General features: G+C 38.1%; 1 protein-coding gene across 2 annotated transcripts; it reads left to right on the top strand.

Moving 5' to 3' along the window:
• The first annotated feature begins 9 nt into the window (after positions 1–9).
• WBP11 (WW domain binding protein 11) lies at positions 10–14,886 on the top strand. 2 transcript variants are annotated; one of them, XM_040235243.1, is made up of 13 exons: positions 10–170; positions 786–932; positions 2,119–2,233; positions 2,745–2,776; positions 3,448–3,541; positions 6,340–6,536; positions 7,426–7,559; positions 7,774–7,973; positions 8,568–8,759; positions 10,836–10,940; positions 11,346–11,633; positions 12,555–12,737; positions 13,871–14,886. In XM_040235243.1, exons 3-13 carry the CDS (start codon positions 2,170–2,172, stop codon positions 14,302–14,304), a joined length of 1,923 nt encoding a protein of 640 aa, XP_040091177.1. In that variant the 5' UTR covers positions 10–170; positions 786–932; positions 2,119–2,169; the 3' UTR covers positions 14,305–14,886. The 2 variants fall into 2 exon arrangements, with proteins under 2 accessions (XP_040091177.1, XP_040091176.1); XM_040235242.1 differs by lacking the exon at positions 786–932.
• Positions 14,887–15,199: the final 313 nt, after the last annotated feature.

Raw genomic sequence — 15,199 nt, 5'->3', positions numbered from 1 at the left:
GGAGATCTCCGGCCGGGAAGTGACGTAGGGATGGCGGAGGGGCGCGAGGTTTCAAGATGGCGGTGGTTGGGTGGTTGACCGAAAAGCAGAGGTGAAGGCCCTTACCAAGTGAAACGGGCCGAGAGTCGTCCCCTCCCCGCTTCTCACAGCCCCAGGAGCCCAGCAGAAGCGTGAGTGTGCGGATGGTTCCGCTCCGTTACTTCACCTTTCCCGTCCCTTCCCGGGGCCCGCGCGGTTGCCTCGGGAACGCCAGGCCCCTTAGTCCCGCTCTTGTTCTCCGCGATGGGTCTCCCCGATCGCGGACTAGGGGGTCTCTTGGGGCGGCGCTGCCTCCAGCGGTTAAGCGGCTGTCTTCGCCTGGGTCGGTCAGCGCCGCCTCCTGACGCTGACCGGTTGGTTGCCTTAGGTTTGCTGCTACCTCGAGTCGGGGGTCAACCGTCGCTATGGTTTCGGCGGTTGCAAATGCTGTTGGCTTCTTTGCTGGACTTGGGTTCTGTCCCTTGGGAGCCTTTTTGACTGTTGAGAGTTACCCTAAACGATTCGTGACCCGATTTACCCATCTCCTCAGGTTTTAGACAAGACAAGTAGTTAGTGCAGACTAAGGCTCCAGTGTCCTCTGTAACTATCCTAGGTTTCATTTGTGGAAGAAGAGGGTTTAAAAAAAAAAAAAGAGCCTGAGGGTAATTGAGAGAGGGAAGCAAAAAAGATACAGGCCATCAAAGATGTGAGTGCTTTTATTTGTGCTAATTTTGCTTGTTTCCGCTTCCTTTCTTCCCCAATTCCAGTTTTTCTGAGAAGCAAACCCTTGACAGGGTAAATTAGTTGCGACTGGAACAGCTTTGAAGCATTTAGCAGAAATCAAGGCAATTGGACACTTTATGAAAGACACATTAACTAATAAACTTGCCTGACAAAACCTTCGTGAAGGGAAGGTATAATTCTATGGTCTGCTTAAAAAAATCTACCTCATGATCTGCCCTTTCCCTCCCTTTAAAAGTGTCTGCTTTCAAAGGGAAGGAAATGTATTACTCTTTCTTATTGGAAAGAGCAAAGTATCAGAAAGTTGTCATCCATTTGGAATAACTGGAAGAGGTGATTGTGATAGTGTCTTCCCTGCGTGTGGGCTCAGTCTTGTCCAGCTCTTTGCGACCCCACGGACTGTAGCCCGCCAGGCTCCTCAGTCCCGGTGGCTTTTCAGGCAGTAATACTGGGGTGGGTTGCCATCACCGCCTCTGGTGATCTGCCTGACCCAGGGATCGAACCCAAGTCTCTTGCATCTCCTGCACTGGCAGGCTCGCTCTTTACCACTGCGCCTCCTGGGGAACCCATAATAATTTCTCAGGTCAATTAAAGTTTTCAGTTACAAAATATTGTCCCTCATATACAATTACCCCTTTCAGTTACCTCAAAAATTAGGAGTCGGGAGTCAAGTTAGACATTAGTAAGAAAAATTTGTATCTTAATGTTGATGTTTATACAAGCTCATATAATATTTTGACTATCTGTGGTTTTATGTTTTTAAGCTTCTGTTTAAGAGTCAAGAATTATATCTGAATTGGAACTAAATCTGAATTATTAAATAGGCTTAAATTGTGAGTTTTTACCGTCTTAGAGGTGGTGAGAATACATGCCAAGAAACCATGGAGAAAGACAAGGATGAGCTATTTGTCCTTGAGCCCAGATCATTACCCCCATTTCCCTTTTACTCCTGTTTCACCCTGCATATAAATAAAGGGAGAATATAAGGAAAGAACAAATGACTCTCTCGTGTACATAGTGTGTGTCATATTGCTGAAACATTCTTTGATGATTGATTTTTTCCAATTGATGGGTCAGTGCTGTGATCCATAAAAGAAAGTTAATTGATGAGTTAATGATAGTAGTAATCTTGTAGTAATCTTCATACTCATTGTTACCTTTATAAATAATAGGAATCTAATTTTTTGTGGTTGGAGAAGTTGAAGCTGTTTTTCCTGGGCATTAAGTTAAAACTAGGGAAAGAACAAGGTCTTAATAATAGAAGTTTCTTTTCAGAGATGGTCAGGAAGAAAATTTTATAAATATAAAAAGGAAGAAATTTTGTAAATTAAGGAAAAATAAGCCTTTTTGTCTTTGCAGGTTTTAGGTTTTATTTTGTAAACAAGCAAGTAAATCAAACAACTTGTCAACATGGGGCGGAGATCCACATCATCCACCAAAAGTGGAAAATTTATGAACCCTACAGACCAAGCCAGTAAGTGTTCATTAATGTAGAATGATGAAGAAGAGGGATGGTAAAAATTGCTTCAGGGAATCTATTTTATTATTTTCTTAATTATAAGATCTGTAGTATTTGTAATTAAAGTTATCTAGTGTTCTAGTGGGCACATGATTAAAACTTTAAACATGCAACAAAAGATAGTACCCATATTTCTAATTTGATGGACTTGCAAAGTAGAATTAGTTTAAAGCCTTCTTTTTTGTATGTGACATTTTTAACAAATTGTTTTGTAAGTGCCTTTTTAGTACTTAATGGCATTTTTTCAGGTTCATAGTTATTTTTTTAAGTAACTTAAAAATGTCTTGAGGCGGTTTTGATTGCCGTAATTAGAAGGGTGCTATTGGTATCTAGTGGAGGCAAGGAATGGTGTTAAATATCCTACAGCACACAGAGCAACCTCTGACAGTAAAAAATTACCTGTATTAAATTGGAGAAAATGCTAATGTTCAAGGCTTTAAGTTTTATGTTCTCTCCCTCTCTTAAGGAAAAGAAGCTCGGAAAAGAGAATTAAAGAAGGTATGATTCCAGAAGCATCCTGTTAGACATAAGTGTAATTTGACACCTCTTATTGGAGATGAGTGGATTTAGAAACATTTCCAGTTATTTGGCAGAAAAGATTTATGCTTCTCATAAGATTTACTAAGCCACAGTACTGGGAGACTGAACTAAGTTTGTAGATAAGCTCATGATGAATTATTATAACATTTTTTATTTGATTACCATTCTCAGTGACTTAAAGAAATACTTTTAAAAAATGCTTCTCTTGCCATTTAACTGCTTTGTTGGAAGCTACTAAATTAGTGAATGGAAGTAAATGTGACACTAAATTTTCCTGATGATGATTTGTTAAATTTGTGGAAAAATGTCCCCAGAATAAAAAAGGATTTACATTTTAGTATCATGCCTTAACACAGTGAGAGAACCTAGTTTTTCAGTAGTTTTCAACTGTTCATTCTTGTTTCATTGCTAGCATTAAATTTTGCAAAACACATCTTTTTGTCTACATTGGAAACATCTGGGGGAATAAAAAAATTATACTACTCCTGTTTCTGGTGGTTGAAACAAATGATCAGAAACCAAGAAGTTCAACTTCAGTTTAAATGGATTTTTGAGACACATTGACATGAAAACTCAGGAGTATTCAGCTTCTGCAAATTGTGCTCTTTTATCTTTTTTTTTTTTTTAAGAACAAAAAACAGCGCATGATGGTACGAGCTGCAGTTTTAAAGATGAAGGATCCCAAACAAATTATCCGGGACATGGAAAAATTGGATGAAATGGGTAAGATTTTGTAAAGGGATAGATTTTATAGCAGAGATAATAGTCTGATACATAGAGATAGGCAGTTAATGAGTGAAGCAGAACAGATACAAGAATTACAGAAAAAAACATGACAGCACATGGTGCTTGAATTTAGTTTTAGTGTTAGAAAAACAAAATGGAGTGAAGGGCTGTTACCAACCTGAAATCTCATCTAGAATAAGGGAAGCCGTTATTTAGCTTTAGCTAATTGTTCTTTATGAGATAACAAAAGCCCAGTTTGGCCAGTTCATTTTTTTAAGAGAAGACTAAGTCTGCTTTTTGAAATCACCTTGGGCTTTTTTTGTTTTAGGTTTCAATGTTGGCAGCTACCATGTAAATCTCAATATTGGGCCACCATGAATGTGTCTGTTGCCCCTCTTTTCCAATAGACGATCCATAGATAAATGACTATTTAGTAAGGACATAGAAGAAATCAAATACTTAAAATCACGTTTAAAAAAATATCGTATTAGAATTTCTTCCCTTTTTGCATTATATAGGATAATTTTATCTAGTCTCATCACGTGCATCTTCAGTATCACTTCTTTTTCATTACTGGAATCCATTTGAAATAGCTGCATGTTGTCTTTTCTTGTATCTGAGTTGCTTGAGAATCATCTGTGATGCTGCCACTGGAAGTTCTATTCTAATTCACAGAGAAGTTCCTTTAGGTTAAAAAACCTCTACAAAATAGAATGCAGTTTTACCAAGTCCCAAAGATTGTATAACATATTTATTTAACCCTTATTTCCTTATTTATATATTTTATACTTACAGGTATGAAAGGAAAAAAGTCTTTGGAAGTATTTTTAACAGATTACAATTAATTAAAAGTAGGAGTCCAGAATGACGTAAAGTGACTTTAGGTAGTTATAAATAATACAGAGGACGAGTCACAAAATGGATTCCATATTCAACCCATTCTGTTAACTTGGGAACATGGGGTTTTTAATTTTCCTATTTTTTAGTAGCTTTCAACATCCAAAAATAGTCTAATTAACTCCATAGTTTTCAGCTGTCAGGTTTTTGCCAATTCTGCCTTCTGTCCCTGCATTTTTTTTTCAATTCCATATTGAAAGAATCTTTACAAATTTTGTTTACAAAGGTTTCCATACAGGTTTCGTGATTTGCCCCAAAAAACAGGTAGTGAAAGAGCTGCAGTGAAACTTCTCAGTGATGGATTAAGTAGAGGTCCAAAAAAACCCAGTTATGTGGGGTTGTTGTATTAAAAGCTTTCTCAAATAATGTGACATACTGAAGCCAGCCTGGGCAAGAGTTTTGGTTCAGACTGCATCATCTCACATCTCTCCCAGTTCAGCTATAACTGATTCCACTTGTTGCCTCTAGTCTAAATACTGGTAGGGACAGTTGCTTTCCCTGGCATGTCAGGATATTTACCTATTAAATGACCCCAAATTGTGTATTAATAACTTAGGTTTATTTAGATCTTATCTTGTTACATGCCAGGGTTGGTTCTCTTTTTTTTCCTCACATTTTCATTTGGTCTTCACTTTCATGACAGCTCTTTTGGGTGGGTGTATTGTCCCTCCTTTACAGTTGAGGAAGCTTAGGCACAGAGACATTACCTTTCTCAAGGTTACAGTGTTTGGAATGGGCGCAGCTGTGATTTAAAGTTAAACACTTGGCACTTTCATGAATCACACTAGGAATAGTGTGGTTTGAGACCATACTTCTGATTTTGAATATATCATCAAAGTGTTAATAAGATTTAAGAAAGACAATAAGTAAGCTTGTGAATCTTTAAGAAAAAGGAGGAAGGAACACTAGTCATCAGAGCTCTATTATAATTTATAAAACTCTATATAAAGTATTCCTTGACTCCTATAATTGGGAAATCCTGGAGGGAAATGGGCCTCAAAAACCCAAATATTTTGAGCAAGACTGTCCATCTGTCTGACCTAGTGAATTTCTTAGATATAAGAAATTCTATCCAACCAGTGAATTTCTTGGATAGAAGGTGGAATATGTGGTGGAATTAGTGATGGTTGAGAGATGACGCCATAGACAGCTCTAGGTTTATTTCATTCCTACTTGTGAGAGCTTCTCTCCCGTATTTAAAGTCTCAGAGAAAGATATGGTCCCAATATGGCTCATGTGCCAGTTGATCTCTGAGTCAGTCACTGGCAAGGGAGATGGAGGGAGGCAGGTATGGTTGACCAGGCAGACCTGGGAGTCCTTTGCTAAATCCAGTCCCTTTTGGTCCTTCTTGGAGACATGAAATTAAGCTCCACGTTGAACACACTGGAAGGGAAAGGTTTAAATAGCTCAACAAGGGACACTAACTGATATAAAAATAATAGTTGAGTGGTGAGCCAGATACCAGTTTATATCTGCTTGATTGTGAAGTAGTTGATGTCCCCATGTTCCAGAAGAAGCTGAAGATCAGAGAGTTTTAAGTGCACAGGATTTCAGAATTAAATGACAGACCCAGTGTAGTATGTAAGCCCAGGCCTATAGTTGTTGATATACTAATAGCTGTGTCAGGTTGTTAGCATAAAGGAATGAAAATTTATTTTTATTACAATGATAATAAAGTCAATTAGGTGACATTTCTTAGGAAAGGAAGTAAAATTAATAGCCATCTTAAAGGGATGAAATTTCAATAAACTGTGCAGTTCTTTTTTGACAAGAATATATCTGGTGTCTAAATCTCTTTTTGAAACGTTTTAACATATAAGTGTATTTTTAATAAATGATGTCATCTGTTGAAGTGACAGTTTGTGTTTAATGTCATAATCTGCTTTTTTTCCTCTCAGAGTTTAACCCAGTGCAGCAGCCACAGTTAAATGAGAAAGTGCTGAAAGACAAGCGTAAAAAGCTACGTGAAACATTTGAACGTATTCTACGACTCTATGAGAAAGAGAATCCAGATATTTACAAAGAATTGAGAAAGCTGGAAGTAGAATATGAACAGAAGAGGGCTCAACTTAGCCAATATTTTGATGCTGTCAAGGTAATCATGTTTCTTTTGAGAGCTAAACTAAAATTTTATAGTTAGACTTACTCTTAAAGTTGATAATGGGAGACTCCATGATGTTGAACCTCCTCCTCTTGTCAGACTAAACATATATTTACCCCATTAGCCAGCAAATCTAAACCTATGTGTTTATACAAGAGAACTTAATCTACCTGCCACTACGGTAATAGCTAGAGTGGAAACAGCCCAGCTACCCATTAATAAGATAATGGATAAACTGTTACATTTTCATAAAATTAAATGCTGCTCAGTAATAAAAAGGAATGATCAGCTAATAATCCAAAAAACATGAGGTAAAAATTTTAATGGCTAAATCTCAAAAACATACTATCCTTTCTTCATGGTTGTGATTCCATTTATATGAAATTCTAGACCAGGCAAAACTAATTTATGGAGGAAGAAATTTGTATCAGTAGTAGCCTTGGGATAGTGTTAAGGATTGATTGGGAGGGAGTATGAGATATGCATTTGTCAAAATTCACTGAATTTATACATTTCATTGTAAATTTTGCCTCAAGATAAAAATGTTTTTAAAAAATGATTTAATTTGGTAAAGTAGGTAGCATGGGTCCCATTTTACAGATAAGGAAGCTAAGGTTACTTACTTTGTCATACAGCTTGTTTGTGACAGACATTCAACAGCAGCAGGCTAATTTTAGAGTCCAAGTGCTACCACTGAATACATACCATCCTGAAGTTTCAACTTACTGACAATCTTAAAATTTTGACTTGGCTTTCCATCTTTGTTTCTCATGATACTTAATGTTAGGTGGAAAGCAAATCCAGGTAATGAAACAGCTGATGTAGAGTTTGTGGTGTTAAGTTGGGGGATTACTCTTACTGACCAGAAGACTCTCTCTTTCAGAATGCCCAGCATGTGGAAGTGGAGAGTATTCCTCTGCCAGATATGCCGCATGCTCCTTCCAACATCTTGATCCAGGACATTCCACTTCCTGGGGCCCAGCCACCCTCCATCCTTAAGAAGACCTCAGCCTATGGGTAAGGAGGTGGTAACAGAGCCAAATAGCATATAGTAAAAGCACCTCTTGACTGTCCTGTGCGAAAAGTATTGCAGTGGAAAGTAAAGGACAGTGGGGATGTAAGCAGTTCTCCTTTGGTTAGATAGGACCTGAGAGCTCCTTTAAAAACTGTTTAGAAGAGGAAGTGTATATCTCATTACTGGTAATGTGATCACTGTAAATTTTCTTTACAGACCTCCAACTCGGGCAGTTTCTATACTTCCTCTTCTTGGACATGGCGTTCCACGTTTGCCCCCTGGCAGGAAACCTCCAGGTCCTCCCCCTGGCCCACCTCCTCCTCAAGTCTTACAAATGTATGGCCGCAAAGTGGGCTTTGCCCTAGATCTTCCCACTCGTAGGCGAGATGAAGACATGTTATATAGTCCTGAACTTGGTAAGGAGTGACTATTCCTTTTGCTCTTAGAACCTTTCTACTGTCACTTTTAATTTAGCTGTATAACATCTTGTTCACCACCCTCAGAATTTGGGAAATAAATGAGGCTACCCTGTACATACCAACAGATGGATAAATCATAGATCTACTCAGGAAAACAGCATGCATAAGGAAATATAGAAATGTCTGTTTTATTTTAAATTAGACTTTCCTTGAAGACACCACTCTCTTACCATCAGTACCTTAAAAATTGGGTAACTTGTGTACTTGTTTCCCATTTAGCTTTATTTTCATTCGACTAGAGCATCCTTATGTACAGTTACAATAATTGTGTATGTGCATATCTTTATATAGCTTTCTGAGTAGAATTTGTTTTCAATTTTGAAGCTTTAAAAAAATCTTACATTATAAAAAAGGAGAATTTAAAACTGTTGTCAAGTGGAAATATTGTCAGACTATATGAATAGCTGAGTTCATACAGAAAAAAAATTTAATCAAGTTATTCTGAGTCAAATAGCCTGGCTTTCTGTATTTGGGGGTACCATTTAGGATCCAGCTGTATAACTTGATCCTGGCTCCCTCCTCCCTTTCCAGCTCAGCGGGGTCATGACGATGATGTTTCTAGCACCAGTGAAGATGATGGCTATCCTGAAGACATGGACCAGGATAAGCATGACGACAGTACTGATGACAGCGACAGTGACAGATCAGATGGAGAAAGTGAAGGGGATGAGTTCGTGCACCGTGATGACACTGAGAGAGAAAACAATGAAGAAAAGAAATCAGGTATGTGAAGGTGAAAGTTTCATGGTATAAGCAATAAAAAGCACACGAGCTGAAGGTCTTGATTTATTAATGGATCCATGAAAGTAATTGTGAGTGCCTTGAAAGGAGGATCAGTGCTCTATTCATCTTTATAGCTCCAGAGTCTCAACGCTGTTGACACACAGTAAGTACTTGGTGGATATTTGTGAGAGGAAAAAATTGAGCTGTGTATGTGATTTTTAAAAAAAGTCTACATAGTAAAGTCCACTTTTGGGGAAAAAGCATAAGGATATCCTATCATGGTTATGTGTAGGAAGAAAACCATATTCACCTGATTGTTATTTAATGAGTCTATTTACATATCTATGTTTGAAGTCCTTTATATAATTCTATGTTCATGCAATCTTAAGTAAACAAGAACCATAGTTAAAATAAAGGTACACCTGTGAGGAGTCTTGATTTAATGGAAACGTCATACTTATAATGTATGTTACCTGTTTATTATGAATTCAGACTGAGCTACATGTACTTTCAGAAAGTAGCTATGTCATTCATTAAGGAAATTTTATAAGATGTACCATCTGTCATATTCCAGTAGCCTTGGAGCTTCTTTTGTAATTGATTTGCAGTCTTCAGTAGTATTTATATATTAGTAATATTATATATTAGTATTTATATATTAGTAATATTAGTATTGATAATGATAAAATTTTCTCCAGATATTCCTTAAATCATGGTTGCAAACCAGAAAGCTAGTTTAAAGAGGTAGATAGAACTGGTAGTGAAAAATGGTAGAGGACACTTAGGTAAGAAGTGGTACTGAAAAGCAGAAAGTCACTAGAGCCACAGCAGTTCCCTGTGGTCATTTGCCTCATTTTCCTCTTTTTGGACCAACTGGTTTTTTTATCTATTGAATGATGATGAATACGAATATTAATATATTCATTGATGCACATGTGTTGGAAATGGTTATCCTAACTATGAGTTGACATTTAGCTAATAATTGAGTTTTTACTATGTACAACGCATTTTTCTAGACACTAAGGATGCAGAGTAAACAAAACTAAAGCCTGCCTACATAGAACTTCTATCCTCCTGTAAATGTTTACCATCTAAGAATAAGAACGTTCCTAGTACTACACCATTTAGCATCTTCAGGTGTCTGGTAGAAAGCCTTTGTCAGGTTAAGGAGTTCCCTTCTAGTCTAAGTTTGCTAAGAGGTTTTATTATAAATACTTTTTAATCATCTCTTGGGATATTGTTAATGATTTTTCTTTCTTTAAGCTGTTTATTGTAATGAATTACATTCATGGCTTTTCTAATGTTAAATCATTTTTTTATTTCTGGGACCAGCCCTACATGTTCATGAAGTTATTTTCTTTTAAAACACTGTTGAATTCAATTTGCTTATGTTTTATGTTGGCCAGCAGTTTGTTTTGGTGTGTGGGTTATGCTAGCTTCAAGTTCTGGATAGCACTCCATCTTTTCCTGTACCCTTTTATAGGAAATTGCTGTAACTTAACATTTGGCTGAATTTCCTTGTAAAGTTATTGGGCCAGGTGCCTTTGAGGAACTTGATCTTTGACTACCATTTTAATTTCTATGTTCTGATCTTGTCACTCCTTTGGCCAGTTGTAAGTAACATTTTTCTAGAAAATTATCAATTACTTGAATCTGCATGTTCAGTTATATTGGCATAAAGTTTTTAGTAGTAGTGGCTCAGTTGGTAAAGAATCTTCCTACAATGCAGGAGACCTGGGTTCATTCCCAGGGTTGGGAAGATCCCCTGGAGAAGGAAATGGCAACCCACTCCATTATTCTGGTCTGGAGAATGCCATGGACAGAGGAGCCTGGTGGGCTACAGTCCATGGGGTCTCAAAGAGTTGGACACAACTGAGTGACTTAACACTTTCACTTTCAACTTTAAAATCACTGTAACATGTATTTACCACCAGTGGGCATTTGATTTACTATCTTTAATATAGCTCTGTCTTTTTGCCAAGTAGTGGGAAGCAGTTATAGCTAGTGTTTAGAGTATTTGTTTATAGTAAACATATACTGAATTTTGTTGATCCTTTCCCTTCTCTGATCCTTTAGGTCTGAGTGTACGGTTTGCAGATATGCCTGGAAAATCTAGGAAGAAGAAGAAGAAGAACATGAAGGAGCTGACTCCTCTCCAAGCCATGATGCTTCGAATGGCAGGTGAGTCATGGAAAGAACAGTGATTGGTATTTCCTCCTGCCAGTTGCTTTACATACATTTTTCTATTTAATATCTTAGCAATCAAGTAATAAATTCTTGTTTTTCAAAAGTCAAGGTTTGGAGACACTGAGATAAGCTGCCCAGAGTTAGCCAGCCAGTAAGTAGTTGGACTGGCATTTAAGTCCAGGTCTGTCTTGTTCTAAAACTTGGACTCTTTGCACTCTGCTGCCCTAGTATGAATGAGAAGAAAGCTACTATATTCTTGGCATATCTGAGTATTCTATTGAAGCAGACTGGTTGTTAGTTTTAAGAAAGCATTTATTGAGCATGTGTTACAGGCATCGCTATTTCATAGGCTGTAAAATATGAATCTGCTCCATTTGTCTGATTTCAAATTTCTTTCAGGTCAGGAAATCCCTGAGGAGGGACGCGAAGTCGAGGAATTTTCAGAGGACGATGATGAAGATTCGGATGATTCTGAAGCAGAAAAGCAATCACAGAAGCAGCATAAGGAGGAATCTCTCTCTGATGGCACGTCTGCAGCTTCCCAGCAGCAAGCCCCTCCACAGTCTGTTCCTCCATCTCAGATACAAGCACCCCCCATGCCAGGACCACCTCCGCTTGGACCGCCACCTGCTCCACCTTTACGGCCACCTGGACCACCTACAGGCCTTCCTCCTGGACCACCTCCAGGTAAGTACTTACATGCTATAAATAAATAAGCCTTAATGTGGTTACAGTGAAGTTATTCCAGAAAGTAGACATCATTAGTAGTAATGAGTTCTGGTTTCCTGTTAGTGTAATTTTCTAAGAAACCAAGATTCTCCAAGGATAAACACAACTTGCTCATTCATAGCAACACTGTTTGCAAGTCATAGAACTTGTGACAGCTGTCTCTTTCTCCAGAGCTCTTCTTTTTCAGAGTTTATCAGTTCTGATATTAGCAGTTTAGCAGGTGGAAACTGGAGTATGTAACTGAGGGTTTGTTTAGAATTACTCTTTAGTATGCTGACTTGACCCAGTTCTTGGTTGGTTGTGAACATGACTAGGGCACAGTAGATGCTACTGCATATCCTTCTTTGGTTGGGAGTTACTGGATGTTAGTGTAATCTGTATAGTTAGAGGCTGAAGTCATCAGTATTAATCGGGTCTTCAACTTAAAAGTATAATAAGTAAATTTACAGTTTGAAACAACATGTAAAACTTACTGGCCAATTATGATTTTTAGTCCAATAATCTGCCAGTTAAGTCTTCAGTTGAGTTCATTCTCTGACTAGTGCAAAGCAAAATTACCTATCCTATGATATTCTCAGTGGTCTTTGTATATCTTAATGAGTTTCAGAGAATCCTTAAAGCACCATGCTTTTCATACTGCATTTTCAGCTTATGTTGGAGCCATTTAAGACATGTCATCTTTGTGTATCTCTAGCCCAGCAGAGCTGTGGTTTAAAATGTTTTATGTTAGGACTGTGAAATAAAGAGAAATGGACCATAATAAATTTCGAAGTTATCTGATGTTAAGTTAAAGTGAAACCACATCTCAGTTATCTTACGCCACAATTACTACTTCAGATATATTTGTTTGATGTTAACTATGCACTTTTCTCATTTCAGGAGCTCCTCCGTTCCTGAGACCGCCTGGAATGCCAGGACTCCGAGGGCCTCTGCCCCGCCTTTTACCTCCCGGCCCACCACCCGGTCGACCCCCTGGCCCTCCTCCTGGCCCACCCCCAGGTCTGCCTCCTGGCCCTCCTCCTCGGGGACCCCCGCCACGGCTACCTCCCCCTGCACCTCCAGGTGAAGCTTTGCTTTCTGTCTACTATATATTTCTTTTGTCCTAAGACATTTTCACATTTCAGTATCCTAAAATCAAGCGGTATCTTAAAATGGTGTTTTTAAATTGTTTTGGCCTAGGTAGAAGTTAAGTTCTTCCCAGTGGTATTTGAATTGGCTGCTGTCACAGAGAGGACTTTTCCTTGCCAGAGAACACTTCGGATTAAATTGTTCATTTCAGATTTTTTTTTTAGGACTGCACTTAGAGTTGTGAAGTCATTCTATACATCTGCATGGGTATCAACTTTTACCTTACAGTCACAAGGGGAAGTTTTTTTTCTTCCATTCTCTCTACCCAGGGTCAAGGTTAGATAGGCAAATTTCCTTTGATCTTATCTGTGGCAGCTATATTTCTGGTTTACTACATTGATTGTCTCATTTTAATGTAAAGGTCTCCTTTTAAGCTCCTCAGCTTGTTCTTGGACATTTTTTTCTCTCTCAGTGGTATATGGAATAATTATGAATGTGTATAAGCAATAGTGTCCTAGGTTGAGAAAATTTGATACTTTATTCTCAGTCTGAAAGGGGATATTTGGAGAAAATTAATCTGCACTTCCTGGTGAATGGTAATGGTATGTCCGCACCATTAGTAAGACATGAATTCTTTTCCAGTAATGGTGACATTTTATGATTAGTCAGATTTTCTCATTCCAGCATTAAAATTGTATTTCTTGTCCATTCAGCTACATTTTAAGGGGGAGGAATATTGTGTAAATCAGTAAATAATGCATGGGAATCAAATCCCAACCATGGTTTGATAGCATTTGCACTGTACAGATGGAATAGAATCTTAGGTTGTCAAATTACAGATTTGGCCATCTTAGATCATATTTGAAAACAGGTGGTATTGTTACTTTTACTTTATAGTTTAAAGTAGTACATTATTAAGAGAGGAGGAAAACGTAAGAATTGGGATACAGATGGAAAGTGAATACTGTTTTACAAAAAAGTATTCTTTACTATCAAAATATATTCCTGAGTTTCAGATAGCAGGCAGTATGATTTATTTTCTACAAATTGTCCATTTCAAGAAATTGTCAGCCTGTGTTTGTAAAGTCCTTAATAGTAGTTACATTATTGTGTTCTCCTTTGTCTAGGTATCCCTCCACCTCGTCCTGGCATGATGCGCCCACCTCTGGTGCCTCCTCTTGGACCTGCCCCACCAGGGCTCTTCCCACCAGCTCCCTTACCCAACCCGGGGGTTCTAAGTGCTCCCCCCAACTTGATCCAGCGACCCAAGGCGGATGACACAAGCGCAGCCACCATCGAGAAGAAAGCCACGGCAACCATCAGTGCCAAGCCACAGATCACTAATCCCAAGGCAGAGATCACACGATTCGTGCCGACCGCACTGCGGGTGCGTCGGGAGAATAAAGGGGCTGCTGCTGCTCCCCAGAGAAAGTCTGAGGATGATTCTGCTGTGCCTCTTGCCAAAACAGCACCCAAATCTGGCCCATCTGTTCCCGTGTCGGTGCAGACTAAGGACGATGTCTATGAGGCTTTCATGAAAGAGATGGAAGGGCTGCTGTGACAGCTTTGGATGCTAGATCAGGCTTCTGTTCACATCAGTGGTTCATGTTGAAAGAGGCTCTTACTCAGCTTAGGTGGAAGAGTTGCTTTCATTGTCAGGGTATTTTTAATTTCATTTCAAGGAATATCTTAAAGTTTAGCCTTGTTCAGAATTTACTGCATATAAAAGAGAGGGTATTTCATTCAACATAAATTGGTTATTGAAGCAGTGCTGCTAATAACATCCATCCCTTTTCATACCACCATTTTCATCAGATTTCTTCCCCTACTCCAATTCCTTGGCAACTTGTGATCAAGGGGAACTTTGTTATTTGTTTTAGCTCTCTTATTGTGTGCTGTGGGCACTGGAGTAGAGATTTCTGGAAAAACCAGTTTATTTCACCCCCATCTTGCCTTTCATGTTTGTTATTTTTAATATTTTCTTGTAAATATTTTGTAATATTGTAGTGAAATGGATCACAATGTCATTTCCTAATACAAAGCGATATATGTGGGAAGAAAATGTACAATTCTTTGATTATAATTCCCACTGATCTAAACTTTGAGTGTTCCATGGAATAAATAAATAAATGTTCTACACCAGGATATCTTCTGTCTTACTGACAATGTAGAAACATAATAACTGTTTTCTGGGCAGAAAAGCAAGTGTTTAAAACTTGGGGTTTTTTTTTTTTTGAAAGCTGAACACCGAAAAATTGCTGCTTTTGAACTGTGGTGTAAAACTTGGGTTTTAAGGAACTGCCATTTCTGGTATGGAATATGGAAAGAGAATTTTATTGAAAATGGTTAGAACTAAGCTTTAACTTTAAAAGATAAAGAAGAGATAAATATTTTCCTTTAGGATTATTATATATTGGCTTAGGAAGTTGAGGTTTTATTGCTAAGAAGAGGAGTCT

This window comes from Oryx dammah, unplaced genomic scaffold, assembly GCF_014754425.2.
Source record: "Oryx dammah isolate SB20612 unplaced genomic scaffold, SCBI_Odam_1.1 HiC_scaffold_29, whole genome shotgun sequence".
NCBI classification, from domain to species: domain Eukaryota; kingdom Metazoa; phylum Chordata; class Mammalia; order Artiodactyla; family Bovidae; genus Oryx; species Oryx dammah.
Note: the sequence above shows the minus strand (reverse complement) of the source record. Positions and strands in the feature narration are given on the sequence as shown.

Coding starts and splice junctions, on each gene's coding strand:
- WBP11 (XM_040235242.1), top strand. CDS start 2,170: ATGGGGCGGAGATCCACATCATCCACCAAAAGTGGAAAATTTATGAAC. Junction 8,760..10,835: donor CAATGAAGAAAAGAAATCAG/GTATGTGAAGGT, acceptor CTGATCCTTTAG/GTCTGAGTGTACGGTTTGCA. Junction 10,941..11,345: donor CATGATGCTTCGAATGGCAG/GTGAGTCATGGA, acceptor AATTTCTTTCAG/GTCAGGAAATCCCTGAGGAG.